The 15,210-nt window shown below is 43.2% G+C and overlaps 3 protein-coding genes and 1 long non-coding RNA gene across 6 annotated transcripts; 2 read left to right on the top strand and 2 right to left on the bottom strand.

Annotated features, from left to right (window-relative positions):
- Positions 1-357: 357 nt before the first annotated feature.
- On the top strand, positions 358-2,500 carry LOC116930003 (glutamate receptor U1). Its single transcript, XM_032937341.2, has one exon. The coding sequence runs from the start codon at positions 514-516 to the stop codon at positions 2,452-2,454; it is 1,941 nt and encodes a 646-aa protein (XP_032793232.2). The 5' UTR covers positions 358-513; the 3' UTR covers positions 2,455-2,500.
- A 190-nt stretch (positions 2,501-2,690) lies between these two features.
- On the bottom strand, positions 2,691-6,244 carry LOC116930009. 2 transcript variants are annotated; one of them, XR_006644084.1, is made up of 4 exons: positions 6,109-6,244; positions 4,925-6,054; positions 3,008-4,844; positions 2,691-2,942 (listed from the first exon to the last, which is right to left on the bottom strand). It is a non-coding gene; the product is annotated as an uncharacterized LOC116930009 (long non-coding RNA). The 2 variants fall into 2 exon arrangements; XR_006644083.1 differs by having other exon boundaries at positions 3,008-6,054.
- On the top strand, positions 5,775-8,447 carry LOC116930007. Of its 2 annotated transcripts, none has more exons than XM_032937355.2 (5): positions 5,775-5,910; positions 6,200-6,304; positions 7,107-7,298; positions 7,878-8,073; positions 8,142-8,447. In XM_032937355.2, exons 1-5 carry the CDS (start codon positions 5,799-5,801, stop codon positions 8,254-8,256), a joined length of 720 nt encoding a protein of 239 aa, XP_032793246.2. In that variant the 5' UTR covers positions 5,775-5,798; the 3' UTR covers positions 8,257-8,447. The 2 variants fall into 2 exon arrangements, with proteins under 2 accessions (XP_032793246.2, XP_032793245.2); XM_032937354.2 differs by having other exon boundaries at positions 7,107-7,352.
- Positions 8,448-9,292: 845 nt separating this feature from the next.
- Positions 9,293-15,175, bottom strand: LOC116930001 (calcium-activated chloride channel regulator 1). The gene is given in 19 exon segments (XM_045170659.1): positions 9,293-9,626; positions 9,716-9,820; positions 10,395-10,527; positions 10,590-10,821; positions 11,068-11,123; positions 11,125-11,517; positions 11,519-11,736; positions 11,825-12,073; positions 12,146-12,265; positions 12,333-12,627; positions 12,702-12,962; positions 13,040-13,312; positions 13,381-13,602; positions 13,665-13,779; positions 13,857-13,969; positions 14,047-14,155; positions 14,233-14,406; positions 14,472-14,779; positions 14,843-15,175. Coding segments are annotated over 19 exon segments (3,687 nt in total). The 5' UTR covers positions 15,026-15,175; the 3' UTR covers positions 9,293-9,498.
- Between the last annotated feature and the right edge of the window lie 35 nt (positions 15,176-15,210).

The raw sequence follows: 15,210 nt of genomic DNA, 5'->3' as shown, positions 1-15,210 counted from the left end.
TTAAATGTGTAGTACTTGCTAACGCCATGATTCCATACTTTGATGCTATATACCTTTACATAGAATTGTGCCTATTGTGGCATGTGGAGAAAGTTCGCATTGTCCACTGCGATTCTCCTTTTAACTGTTTCTCTGCTGTATATAGGGGTGCCCTACAATTCGCTGTTTTATATCGTTTTTTTTTCTCCTTTCAATTGTTTCCCAACTTTCTCTTCTTCTACATAATGGAGAATCTCAACAAGTCGGATAGGATGTAGTACAATGAACTAAAGCATTTTGTGCGAGTTGGCCGTTGTGAATTGAAAATGTCTGTCGCCTGTTTCTTGTTGCATGTAATAATTAAAATGTTCACGCTGAAAACAGAAGGAGACATCATGAGATATTCACGTGCACGACAACGTGAGGTAAAGGTTAGATCGATAAAATCGAAGAAAACGGACGTGCATTCGTTTCGTTTTTATGTCGCCGTATACGTCCATTGATCGGCTTTCTGTTTAAACACCACATCCAATTATGCAAAGTAAGGATCTTTATTTATTCCTTTTTACTTTACTACGTCTTTTCTCAGCGCATGTCAAACATGTCCACACGATTAAAACAAAGGGCTTGTTTTTGCATGAAACAAGTAAAATAATAAAAGCTATACAGAAGCAGGGCAGAGTTGTCCTATACTACAGCAATGGTTGGATGTTGTCAGCCTTTGTCCCTTTGGCCATGAATTTACTCATCTGCGTGTTTGCACTGACGTTCGTCCAGTTAAAAACCGAACGGGATGGCCAACTATTTGAAGTGATTCACAGCATTTTAGATCATTCCGATTGTCCTGGAATCGTACTCTCCATCTCCGACGCGCAAACTCAGAATGAAATCTCGTTGCTCAACCTGTTGACAGGTAATAACAGAAAACCCATCACGCTGTCCTCTGACGGACGTAACGAAATCGTTTGCAACGATGCGGTCGTGTCGTGTTACAGCAACGCCAATGAGCTTTCGTCGATCTACCGCCATCTCGGCCATCATTTTCATCTCAACAAAGTGATTGCCATGACGAATTCGACCGGGCAAGCCGACCAGCTGTTGCTGGACGTGAAGAACGAACGAATTTTCGTGCTACTCGAACAACCAGCATCAGACGATTCGATCGAATTGCTGAGATGGTCCGTCAGCGATAATCGCATCCTCCGCTACGAGAATGTCAGCGTTTTCGACACCCGCCAACATTTGAATCTCAAGTTCTCTGACCAACATCTTAGAATGGCAACGCTCCACCATCCGCCAGCTGTCGTTGTCCGCACTGACGAGTCGGGAACCGCATTGGAGGGGATCGAACCGTCAATCGTGAAACTCTTAGCAGAAAAATTGAATTTCACATTCACGTACGTCATGGCACGAGCCGACGAGATGTGGGGGGAAATGGTGAAGAACAAAACGACGGGCCAAATTCTTCGTTTCACGGGCATCCGCGGCATGTTGGTGAGAAGAGAAGTTGATTTAGCCTTCGGCGATTTGTACGTGATGCCGTCCTGGTTGCCTCACATCAGTTTCAGCCAAATATACAAAACAGATTACGATTGTTTCGTCGTGCCCGGTCCGAAACCGTTGGCCAACTGGATGGCGTTGATTGCCCCATTTTCTGCCAACACTTGGCTGGCCACTTGTGCCTCTCTCTTGCTCGTCACTGTCGCTCTATTCTTAGCCGGCAAATTAAATCAGAGGAAATCATTCATCGCTTCGTTCATTTTCGCTCTCGGTCAACTCCTTTGGATCCAACAGCCTCGTTTCCCCGATGGAAGGGCGTCCGTCTGCCGCCTGTTTCTCATCTGGTGTTGGCTTTTCGCGGCTACCATCTTATCCACCGTTTATCGTTCCGGTTTGATTTCATTCCTAACTCGTCCGTTCGCCCAGCAGCCCATCGATACGATCCAGCAGCTGGTGGAGAGTCCGCTCCATAAAATGATGTTCAGCGATTTCTACAAGACGGTGCTGTTGAATTCATCGGATCCTCATCGTCGTCAGTTAGGTCACCAACTGACGACCACCAATAACATCAGTCACATGATGGCCTTGCTAGAAACTGGCCAATGGGCAGTCGATTCATCGCTGGATAGCTTGAACTACTTGATGATGACGCCATCCGGCTCTGCGCATTATTTGCACGTCATGAAGGAGAGACTGTTCCCGACACGTTCGTCCTTTGGCCTTCAAAAAGACTCACCTTTAAAGGCTCGAATCGACCTTGTGCTTCAACGTCTCACCGAAGCCGGTCTGATTGATTATCATCGTTCGATGAAGCCATCCGGAAGACATCCGCAAAGTGCGTCGAAGCCAACCTTGGTGCGATTCTCGTTGATTAATCTGGAAGGGGCATTCTATTTACTGGGCATTGGCATCCTCGTCTCGATCATGGCCTTTTTAATCGAATGCATCCTTCCCCGTTTTACTGCATCCGACTAAAATTCGATGTGTTTTTATAAAGAAATAAATGCTGATTTTGACTCGGTTTATTTTGGTCTTGTTTACCTAGACGCATCTGGCAAATCTTATCGATCTGAATTTATTACACCGGTGCATGGCCACGTTTTTGACAAGATTGATTACAAAACGAGTTATCAGCTGTAGGCCAACAACAGTTAAGAGACGGTCCAATTGCAAAGTTCAATCGCCCTTTAAGACAAGGGTTTTTCGAAATGTGTTACACTTTTTTATGTATCCCATTTCCTCCCTACTATTTTTTTTCAAATAAATACAAAGTAGCATTCCAGCTGTCGGCCAAGGACGGACCAAAGAGAAGGGAATCTGGACAAACCTGACCTGGGTTTAAAAAAAAAAAACAAGTTTCTTGATCCTCTTGTCGAATGTTTTGAAAGAGTGTTCCTCGTCAGTCCCCCTTCACCGGACCACCTTGAGTTCCCCATTTTTAAGGAGGGACTCCATTCAAAAGGCTATGGGGAAGTATTACAATAACAAGGTTAGACATTTCCGAGGCACATTTCTTTTGATGTCTAACCTTGAAACGGAACGATGAACAGGTCTAAACATCCGTTTAGAGAGTATTTTCCATCCATTTGCTTGAGCTGTTGGGGACGCTGACCAGTTTCGAATGACGGGCAGCGGCGCAACAGCCAAATGAATTGCAGATATTTTGAATTTGAAAGTGCGCGTCTTGTTGTTTTTGAAAATAAGGAGCATCGCCCTTTGCTCCAGTCTTATCTACGCTGGGCCAGCCTGTCTGAACGGACGGATGCGGGAGTTAGCTAGAAAAATGTACACAAACATGAAAAGCCAAACACGCGTATACGTGGTTGGAAAACATTTCACTTGCGCTCTCTGGTTTCATTCTACAAACAGAAATAATCGCGCTGGTTCCTGTTGCTGCTTTCAACTGTTCCACATAGGAGCGCACCGGCCTTGATCGATATACCGCACAACTCCTGCAGTCCACATAAGAAAAACAACAAAAAACTTGCAATTTTTTGAAAGAGAAAAAAAAAAAAAAAAACTGTTAAATGACGTAAGCAAACCACTAGCACTGAACCGGATTTCACTTCTGCCGGAGAAGTCCGTAACCAGTAACGTACCATATGAGGCTCTCCTATTATTTTTGAAAAATGTTTAAAGACGTGACCTAAAAGATGTTGGCTAACCGTCTCATCGCGACCCTCAAGAAAGTGAAAACTTCCATTAACATGGTGTGTAATACACGAAATTTATGAAATAAAAAATTGGGGGCTTTAAATAGGACACGAAACGCTAAGAAGAGAATTGAATGAAAAGAAGGAGGCAAACGGAGGGGTGTACTTGAACAACATCTGGAGGAGATAAAGATTTTAAAAAAAGGAGAATGATGATCACCTTGAAGGATTTAAAATGTATACCCGTTTACAATAAGGATTATAGTTAATATTCTTCCAATTTTCGTCGCGTGGGGGGTAATTGTGGGAACGACTGGAACAGCTGAATAATTGAAGTCGGAGTTACGGTGAGCTGGACGCATATGTCGAGTACACGTTGATGGACACACGATGGTGTGGGTGTGAAAGTGAACAACCTCGCCCCAAATTGCGCTATTTATGCTACAGTTTTAACAGATAGCAAAACTCGTTTGCAATTATGACGAATCCAACATCCTGTTCAACGACACTTCCCCTTAAATCTATCGAAATATGTGGGTCACAGGGGTAACAACTGTGTTAGCTGATTCAGGTCATCTGCGATGATTTTGTGTTACACCTGTAATCATTATGACGTTTGTTTTCTAACAGCTACGCGAATGGTCGGCGCGTTGGGTGTGCAGTTTAGTAAGAAAGAGAGAGAAATGTCGCATAAAACAGTTGAAATCATTCGTATATTTGCCCAATTTTTACGCATGGCCAGAAAAAAAAAAACTATGTAACATACACAACGATAATAATCCGAAAGAGTGAAAGTTCCTTTTATTTATCTACACTCATTTCGTGGTTCTTACTATTTCGTTTCACTCTGCGTCTCGCTTTTCGCATTCACGACGGCCATTTTTGTTTCTCTCGCATTTAGGCCTACGCTTTTGTTCCATTCATTTCTTGTAAACTCGACCACAACTGCATTTTTACATCGTTGTGAACAATTCAAAAATCTCTTTCCCTCCTCTGTTTTTAATGAGAACTGGATCGAATGAAAGCGCATCGGATTAGGCTTGACGCTTGGGATGTCGTTGATTATATTCCCTGCAGTCTCGTCTCACCGGTTTTGTTTTTCTCTGTTTTGCAGACAGGTAAACCCGAAAGATTACGAGGCACCTCTAGAGATTTTGGCTTGTCGCCGAATGTACTACGTAATGCCTGCAACGTACGGATCTCTACATGTGTCTTAAAAATCGAAAGAAAAGAAGGAGAATGAGAGAAACGCGGATGATGGAGGTGAATAAAGAGAGAGAGAGAAAAAGAACCGTGTCGACTCGAGACGAGTGGCCCGTTCTACGCCATTCAGTGACAGGATTTCGGTCGAGCTGGAAGGTGGTGTCTGCTCCTGTTCCACGTTCGACTCTCTCTTTCGTGCGTGTGTCTCTGTGTGTGTGTGTGTGTACTGCATTATTGTGGCGTTGCTGGTTGCCGTGTTATCAGCTGGTCGTCTGTGTCACTACCGTCTTCATTTACGACTAAATCTGTGAACTGATTGCGCCTCTTTTTAATTGATTTAACCACCGGACGTATAGCAACAAACGAAATCGGTTAGTCGAATTAGAGAGACACACACAATCAGGGCAAGGTTAGTACACATTTTCTATTTGGATCGTTGAATTGGCTTCGTTTTTTTACTGTAATGTGTTAAAAAAAAAACAGAGCCAAAATGGTTTCGAGATGGACATGCCAATGTTAGACAAAGAAAATCAATCGAATTAAGGAAAAACAAAAGCGGCTTTCACTTTGCAGTTCTCTTTCTCAACTGTTCGTTTTGACTTCATCGATTGCCGCCTTCTGTTGTTGTTTTTTTTTATTTCGTCCTTTTGACACGTTAGCCATTTGCTCAACGTCTACAACGGGATACGTTCATTACACGTCTGTTTTCCTTATTTTTTGCAGTTGGAATTCGAAGTTTGGATTGCACGCGAGAATTCAATTTGCATCCCAAAACGAAACCAACGCTTCGTGCAATGTCGAAGAGTTTGCGTTGAAAAGCAGTTATGCCCCCTCGGATCGTCTTTTAAACGAGTCCAGTACAAGTAGATCTTCGATATTCTTCAATTTGCAGAATCATCCGAGCATCTCCTCATCTCCGCACAGAAAGAAAAGAGCTCCACTTGCGCTGAGAACCGCAGAGTCATGGAACATTCGGATCTTACCCAACCGCTGGCTCACCTGGGACTGGTCGAGTTAACTGGTGGCTCGTCATCGTCATCGTTCGCCGACAGGCCGTCCAAAGTCAAACTTGACGGTAATTTCACGTTGATTGCGTCATCATTTGAACAGACACGCACACGTTGCTATTTTTGAAGCGCAATGGGAAGGCCGTCGTGACGTCAATCGAAATCGACCTTCGAAATTGCACATTGAATTTCACCACAAAAAACCCTAGCGGCTACACAAAACTTTTTTTTAATTATTTTTTGGCTTAAATTTGATGTTAACTCACCAACTTAACGTATGTGATGTTGTGTGTTTTCTTTCATTTATGCGGTGGTGGTGGGGTTCGGTCTTCTTTTCACGTGTTCGGGATTTTCCAGACGCTATTCATCTGGGCGTGAACGGCAGCGACGACCCGTTCTTCACAACCGCCTCAAGGTTAGACCTGGAGCCAACAACAGCCGGGCCTCACGAACTCAGTCCAGGTTAGAAATTTTCTTTCATTTTCCCCTCCATTTTTCTTTTTTGTTTTTTAAGGTTCTGATCATTTCTTTATACCACACGCTCAATCTTTCACGTGCCTCTTTTGGGTCGTCTGCGATCACGTAGCCATTGCGCTGGAACGTCTTTTCTCTTTTGTTAAATTTTTTTTTTTTTCGATTTCCCTTTCGTCCGACCTTGAATGTGAGAGTTTCCTTAGTTTTCTTCATTTTTTCTTTTTCCACGGTTGATGTGGATGCGCGGGGAATTTCAAAACAACAGAAAGTACAGGCAATAGAGCGGAATGAAGAAGTCTGGGGGAGAAGTGAACGTGGAACTGAATTGCTTGTAGACACATAGGAAAGAGATATTTGCATACTGAAAAAAAAAAAAAAACGTAAGCCAGTGAGAAAGAGAGAAGGAGGGGGAGCGATAGGTGTTGACCTACTTCGATGTCTTGCCAGTTTATCCAGAAAAAAAAAAAAAAAATGCGGAATGCCGAGCCATTTCTCGTTTGTCCAGTACAAAATGGCGGATTTTTGTCTGCTAAACAACCCGAGGGTAGAGACATAAACAATTTCGTTATTTCCAATAACATTGGAGCTTTTTTGTTAATATCAAAGGCAATTCTTTTTAAAAGCAAACATGCAACTATTCGCTGTAGTCAGCTGACGATGTTTCCGCGTGATTGTCCTTATTATATTTCACACGTTGTAGTGTGTCGACTTTCTCTCGACGGCTCCCTTTTATTTTTCTTTAAAAAAAACAAACAAACATAATTTTTAAAAATATGGTGACCAATTGCAGTTGAATTGGCCGGAGTAATCGTTGCGGCGGCGCTGGTCACAGTGGCCATTATCGGCCTCGGCGTTTGGATGCATTGCCGGCGGAAGAAGAGCAAGAGCCAAGAGACGACCGGTGGACGCATGAACGGTCCTCATCATCCGGTCGCTCCTCAAGTGTCCGTCATCAGCATGGAAACGGATGTCCGACCAGCAGGTCAGTTGATCTCAGCCTCCAACGTGTCGTCTGCTTATCGTTCCCAAACGATCGGTTAGTCCCATTTTCTCTTTAAAAAACAAACAAAAAAAGCTGTCGTGACCGTGATCGAAACGCGGAAGATGGAATAACATAAACAGCTGATCCTTCTTTCTGGAGAAGGTCAACAAACCCCATAACACAGACCTGTCCTTTGCTACAAGGTCAAAAGTATATCATTTAAGGGAAACATGGCAGTTTTTTAATGTTTTGTACCTGACGGAAAAACAACTCTTGTGTCTAAATTGTTGGCCTTGAACGTTTGAGATCCATCCAGTTCTTCTAGTGCGATAACAACAGGTAAAAAAAAAAAAAGAACAGAGAAAGGGGGATTGTATATACGGCAGATTCAAGGACGAACGTTCACCCTACACCGGGGGTGTAGTGTCTTGAAAAAAAAAAATTACCTGGCCACTTTATCTAAAAAAAAACTAGGGAGAAATGACATTGAATGCTTTAAGCGATTTACTGTAAGCCAAAGAAGATGGTCGGGAGAAAAGAAAAATGATTTAACCTTTGAATTTATCTATTTAATGATAGCCGTTCGCCAGAATAGTTACGGTAGCACGGGCTACATAGGATCGCACGGGCCCTACCGGATGGACGGCGGAAGTGGAGGTCAATCGGAAGAAGATGAAATGGGTTCGTTCACCGATTACGGATCCATCGTCGGCTCGTTCCCGCCATCTCCGGCCGGATCTTTCCGTTCGGCTCTCGATGCTCCGGGATTTTCTAGGTGTGTTTGATTCAAATGATCTATTTTGTTGTGCCCGTTCTCAAAACGAAACGCTTTCAAAATTGCAGGTCTAGAGCGGGAACGGGGACGTCATTTGCCACCGTCAAATCGTTCGGTTCGTATCGTTCACGCGCTAGCAACACGGCGTCGTTTCACACCTGCGTCGAAGAGGAATTCTCGTGATTCATGTGTTATCCATATTTAATTTTTTTTTCCCCGAAAAGATGGGAGACGAAAGAGAGAAAAGCTTAACGGAGTTTTGAAGGGTTACACGAAAGTTCGTGAACGTGCCTAATTTATACATTTCTTAATTCATTCATTATTGGGAGGGGGGGCTTTATTTCGCTTCTTTTCACGTCTTCCAACGGATTGAGGAAAAAAAACAACTTGTACAGGTCCCACCATTTTTTTTTTTTCTAGTTGCTTAGCTCCATTCCGCACGGATATAAATGTGTTTCTCTTCGCAAGTCGAACGGTCTTCGTGCCAAACGTTTTAAACACAATCAGAATGGGTAGAAGCTCCAACCCATTCCCATTCGGATATTATTACCAGTTTTGCGTCTCGTTTTTTGATTGGCCATTTCACACGGATGTTTCAGCCAAACGGTTCAGCAAATTATTATTTTTCTTTGCTCCAAATTCCGCTGATGACCGCAAAACGTGACGACAAAACTTAGGGGCGTTGGCGGAGCTTCAAACTGAGAAAGTGTCCCGATTGTTGTTTAGATTGCAACTAAATTTGTACTTCTTTTTTTTTGTGTGTGTTTTGTTTGTTGGTTGTTCTATTTCTTTCCCCTCTCCTTTTGTTTATTTTTTTTCGTTTACTACGATTCTTTTTTTTTTAGCTCACATTTAATGACCGTTCTTCTTTTGTTTGGCTTTTCTATCTTTATTGTCCTCCTCTTGTCCCCTCCTTTTAAATTTTGGTCAACTGTTGTGTTTTGTTTCTTTCGTTTCTCTTTGCCCTTCACGTATGACCAAGTTGCTTCAAGTTTCGTTTTCCCCTCATTTCTCATATTCTTCATGTTATTATTTTGTCCTCCATTATCATCATCGATTTCGGTACCGTACGTTCCGGTGCGCGCGTGTTGCTTCACGAATGAATCCCGACTTATAGTCGTCCCTTTTCCCCCCGAATTCATCGCCGCTGGCTAGTTCCCGCAGAGCAATTACAATAAAATGAAACACGAATAAATATCTAAACGAAAGAATTTTGATGACACAAAAAAAAATGTATTTATTTCCCGATAAAGATTTAGTGGATACAAAAATGGAATTTTATTCAAGAAATTGTTTAGTTGTTAATTTTGCAGGTTGGGGGCGTGCTATATGGTAAGAATGCAAAAGTTAAACGAAAAAAGAATGTGCTTGAAAATTAATTATTTCCGCTTTAATGAATAGGGGAAAAACAAAAGCGAACATTTTTTAGACGGCCGAAACTAAAGATGGTTTGCTGGACGATCTGCTCATCGCTTGTTGATCGGCATCGTTACGATCGACCGACAGATGGCTGGACCGGTAGTCACCGTCATAACCCATATCAACATTGTAAGCTAAAAACGTCATCAAAATTCAATGCAAATAAAATGTTAGGATGCAACCAGAAAAAGAAAAAACAAAAATTTGGTTTGTAGGATCTTACTTCGAGCAGGAAACGGCGGTGGTACGGATGGCAAAGGCGGTGGAAGTCCGTTTTGGTTGGCCGGATGCAATTGCGGATCAAAGCTGCTTGGACCTTTGGATTGGCCTGCATTAATTCAACAAACAAAAATGAGAAAAACAAACGGAGAAAACGCACGTCTTCACGTATAAAAACTAAAAACTGTCCTAATCAGGCCAACATGAAAACTGACGACGCTATTCAATTGATAAGGCAATCTGGTTCTCGTATTTTTTAAATACGCGTATCTGGTAAAGTAAACAACAAAAACAACCGAGACGGCCAGCTTTCGAAGCTGGTTGTCGCACTGAAATTGATTTGTGGAATGCATTAGGCAATGCCTTGCTGGATTTTGTATCTTTTCCTTGGACTTGTCTCTCTTTACTTCCACGAAGGAAGTGAAAGTTGTTTAATTTCATTCGAAAAAAACAAACAAAAACCGTAGAAATCACATAAAAAATCCCAGACACGTAGATCTTCCTCGTTCATCGGCCAACTTTATTGCCGAATAAAAACCAAAAAAAACGAAGATAAAACTGCGTCTATCTAGCACGTCTCTTCTTCCACTTTCACTTCTCCTCATCCAAGCCCTTGCCCGTACTTTCCATGACATTTAATCGTCTTAACTGAATGAATAATTGAAAAGAATAAAAATGCGTACCGTCGAAACGAGGATCGGTGTAAATGAAACTGTTGGAATCCTGCCATTCTTCGTTACCCCTCATTCCGTTGCGCAGCGTATTGGCCAGGCTGGACTGCGCCGATTGTTGTGGAGGGACTACATCGGCCCTCTGCTGAGATGATTGATTGATTCAAGTAAATAGCCGAAAGAAAAAAGGTGTACAGAACAAATTACCTCAGCGTAGACGGACAGGTAAGAATTGCTGGGAGAAGATTTAGCTGACTGGGCAGCAGGTGGACGGAGTGCGACATCGGTGTAGTACAAATTCGTCTCGGACATGGAAAGCGGCTTGTTCGAGTTGTACGGGTAACCCCTGCTGGCCGGCTGGTTACCCATCGGCCTGTTTATCGCTTCATTGGGTTTGAACGGCCGGGCGTAAACACGTGGTTTAATTATCTCCGTTGGCCTAAATTTATATAATTAAACTACAATAATAGTAAGAAGTTTTCATTTCTTTTCACCTTGAATTAGGATCGTTTTCATTGCCTCCCACACGGTCAATCGAGAAATTGCTGCTATTCATTCGCAAAATAGTGGCCAACTGAAGGTCCATGGAAGGCGCCCGTTTAATGATCTCATCCGTGCCCCTGTTATGTTTATCGTAAAACAAAAAATGTGCACAACCTCCAAAGCAATTAAGAAAATCAAACACCTTTCTGAATATGTTTCGCTACGAGGGCCTGATTTAATCCTGTCAATGTCTTCTTGGACCGAAGTAAATGCGTTCCGAGCCGTAAGTCGAAGTCCTGACAGGATCAGCTGTTTTCTGACGAAGTTCCACTTGAGGCTGGGGTGTCGTCGATGCGTTACTATCGCTCCTAACCGCTGGCAATTCGCCGTCTTGGCTAATGGTCGGTGAGTTCCACTGTTGGATCGTTGGCGGAGGTGATTGGTACCTGGTAGTCGGCGCAGTGTCCGCCCGTTTGGCCGTCTTGTCCCCGCATGAAAACCATTGACGCATTTTACGTTTGGCTTGTCTTTGTCTCCGTTTAGCTTCGACTGGACAACACCAACGTGTTAGGACGATAATGAGGATGATGAGAAGGATTGCGATAGCGACGCCGATTAAAGCCCACATGGTGGAATTCGAAATGCCTCCGGTTCGAAATGGCGGGACCGGTCATTGAAACGACGTTTGATGGGTCTGCCATGTTGTTTGAAGAATCTTTACCAGCAACTCGATACTTGACGTATTCACCTTCGGAAAGGTAAGGCACTTGGACAGTTAAATTAACTGATCCGTCCGCGCTGATGGGTGTAGTGTATTCCGTGAAATTAGAGTCTGCTGAACCGATGGATTGATACAGTCTAAATCTCGTAACTGAACAAATAAAAATTCAACTATAATCTGAGGAATTGTTCCAAAAATTTGAGAAATATTGGGGATTTAAAAAAATAAGAAAACGAACCAATATCTCCGCTTCCGTAATTATCCCTTGGAGCAGTCCAGCCCAATTCGGCAATCCTGGATGACACGTCATAAGAGAGGACAGTGAGATCAGTGACTCGTTGAGGCCGGATCAGGTCGAAACTGCTCGATAGCAAAGCCGCCAACTGGAAACTGGGTCCGTATTCGTAACGATTGAATTGAGTGGCAGCTGGAATGGGATTCGACATTGGGATGACGCTGCCCGTCGTGGGCGGCCTGGTGTACGTTCCTGCATCACAAAATGGAGGTAAGCATTTGTCGAGTGAAACTTACTGATTGCACTTGGATTGTTTTGCCAAACCGTTGTCTGTGACAGCCAAGCTGTTGATCCCGTACGCCTGGTAGTAGACGGAATAGCTGTGTGACGTACTGGACGGAGTGGTCAACCAGGCAGAGTAGATTCCATCACCGGATGTCACATCTGAATGTGTTAAAAGGGGTAAGTTAGTTACTAGTACACATAATAGGAGATTTTTAAAAATGAATACCTGAAATGCCTTCGTCTAGTAATGGGATTGTGGTAAATAGATTGGATGTTGCTCCATCAGTGACGTAAACATAGGCAGTGACGTTGGCTCCCCGTACTGGTTTTCGATCTTGCGTCACCTGGGCGTAGAGGCCTACGGGCGATTTGGTGTAATCTAATGGCTGGTTATCTAGGGCGGTGTTCCAGGTTCGCACCTGCACTTGAGACGAATCGGCTGCTTCAGCCCAAATGTCCAGTCGGTGCACGATCTGCTGAGTTACTTTAAAATCCAATTTGATTTCATAGCTCCACATTCCCTGTCAACATGAAAAAAAAAAAGGTTAAACTCTGGTGAGTTTAAACGAATTCAATCCCGTGGATCAATTTTTACCGGTGGCAGTGTCACCGCTTGATATCGTCCAACTACAAACGTATAGAAATCATCCGTTGAGATTAAGTCATTTACGGTAGTTTCATTCCTCACTGGATATCCATCCGGTTGAAAAATGCTGACTGAATCGACGTCCAATGATTGTTCAGTGTTTAGACAATAGAGTGAAACGAGCAACTTGGATGCCGGGCTGTCCAGGTAAAAATATCCCGTTTTAATCATATCGGATGAATTAGTCTTGATGACGGATTGTTCGAAAATCTAATCAGTTAAGAAATATGCGAAACGAAATTTTAAATGAATTCCAGTTACAAACAGTAAAGTATTAAATTATTTACTTTGGCACGATAGCTTCTAGTCTTTCCGTAGATTGATTGCAATGTGTTCACGGCCCAGGTGTACGGATTCATCAGATTGCTGTTGGCAACGTTCGGTATGACGTGCACGCTACCGTAGCTGGCCAACTGGGCCATTTCCACTTTGGCTGTCGATACGCCGAAATGGACAAGATGGACAATCACTTTATTTTCATCGTACGACGTGATCCAATCAGTCAGATCTGGAATAGTTTGTACTGCAGTCAAAAGGAGGACGTCCTTGTCCAAAACTCGCTCTCTGATGCACAAAGATTTTTTTGCAGAATTGGCTAAAATAATTAATGGAAGTAAATATTTTTTACCGTTTGTGCTCTTTCGAGGGCAACACCGAAGTCATTTGGGCTGCCAGTGACGTAGTTAACACTTTCCAGTGTCAGTAACAGAGGCTCCAACATCGTGGTATCCAAGTAAACGGGCGGTTGTAATTCGCTGACATTGACACCATCGTACGTGTCGATGGACAGCAAGACAGGATCCAATAGGAAGGCGATGAATTGCATAAGAGAATTCCTTGCTTGGTCAAACTGTTGATGACATCAATATGAATTATCGTGCAATTAATTAGATAACCAAAATTGGTGTATACCAATAGTTTATTGCTGAAAGAGGCAATGTCAAGGATGACGTGATAGCCGCTGAACGGATTCTGGATGACGCTGAAGGCAATTTCAGCCGAGGCATTGGCGGGCGTGACTCCCGACCTGCATTTGATCCCATATTTTATCAACGCGTAATTCGTGACTGTCACTACAGATTAATTGAAATTGTGTCTATTTACGTGAAATCCGGGTGTTTGTAGATAACATCGGAAGAACTGAGACTGCCACAATGGTAACTCAATTTACTCGGCACGCCATCATCGTGATTTTCTTTCGTGCAAAACTTCTCCATCTATTGGCAAGTACGAGAAACACATATTCAGAAGTGGCTAATAATACTCCATCCATTTCTCGTAAAGAGTTTCTTACGTTATTCAGATCCGGCCGGTACATCAACGAGGACGTGATGTCTGGATTGTAAACATCAGGTTGGAACTCGCAACTGGAATTCCCCGAATTGGTCGATTTGCATTCCTCACTGGTGAAGATTTTTATTTAATAATGAATATTAAAGTATTCGTCCCAATTCAAGTTGAATCAAATGAAAATTTTTACTTATTCCATTCTCCCCGCAGGGTTTTGCCTCCGGAGCAAGTATTGGCGCGCACGACTTTATCGGAACTTTCAGTCTGGAACATCATGTAGCCAGAGGGATGGCGCTCATCATCCGGCATTCCACCCTCGTCGAAAACACCGTAACGATAATGAGCCCACTCACGAGCCATAATCCTTGCTGCATTACATTCATTTATTATTGCGATCCCCTTAGTACGATTTCCAGGCCAACAAATTACCTTTGGTTACATCAGTGAAGTTTGGAAACGAATGTCGATGGAACGTTGATGGACAAGCCAGGTTCTTGACATCCTCCGTACTGGAACGAATGAGGTTGGTTACCAAATACCGGATGATTCGGCGTGAATCGAATATCCGCACTGTGGCTCCTGGCCCAAGGCAACAGTGTGATATTGGTCGACGTCATCAAAGTGGAACAAATCGGATCGCTGACCCAAGAATCGGGCAGAATAATGGTAACATCACCAAAGTAAGCCGGACGTTCCAAACCTTGACCAAAGCTGACGGAAGTGTTCCGTATCAATTCCTGTGGCAACACGTGTACAATGACGTTGTTAACTGATATTTAACTTGAAAAATGGACGCCTACCTTGATGTTCTCCAAGTCTTGCTGGCAACTGGTGAATCCGGAATTCTCGTCGATGGCAACCACCACATTTTGGTAGCCATCGGTGGTCAACGTGATGTGCGACGTTGACGTCAGAGGAGAGGCAATCAAAACGAGGAATAATGGAACAAAGACGTACGTGTTCTCCGTTCTTAGCCTGGCCATTTGTTTTCCAGACTAATTTTTTCACTTGAAGACAATAGCACTAAGTATAGTTTCACGAATTAACGTGGAATTCGGTTGGGAAATATTTCGAACGTCAATGAAATAATCTAGAGCCCAACTGTCGTTTCTTTCCCCATATTACTAGATCAACTTTACCTGACTGCTCAGTTTTCATCTTATCGCCC

The sequence above is a fragment of the Daphnia magna genome, linkage group LG1 (assembly GCF_020631705.1).
Source record: "Daphnia magna isolate NIES linkage group LG1, ASM2063170v1.1, whole genome shotgun sequence".
Lineage (NCBI taxonomy): Eukaryota > Metazoa > Arthropoda > Branchiopoda > Diplostraca > Daphniidae > Daphnia > Daphnia magna.
Note: the sequence above shows the minus strand (reverse complement) of the source record. Positions and strands in the feature narration are given on the sequence as shown.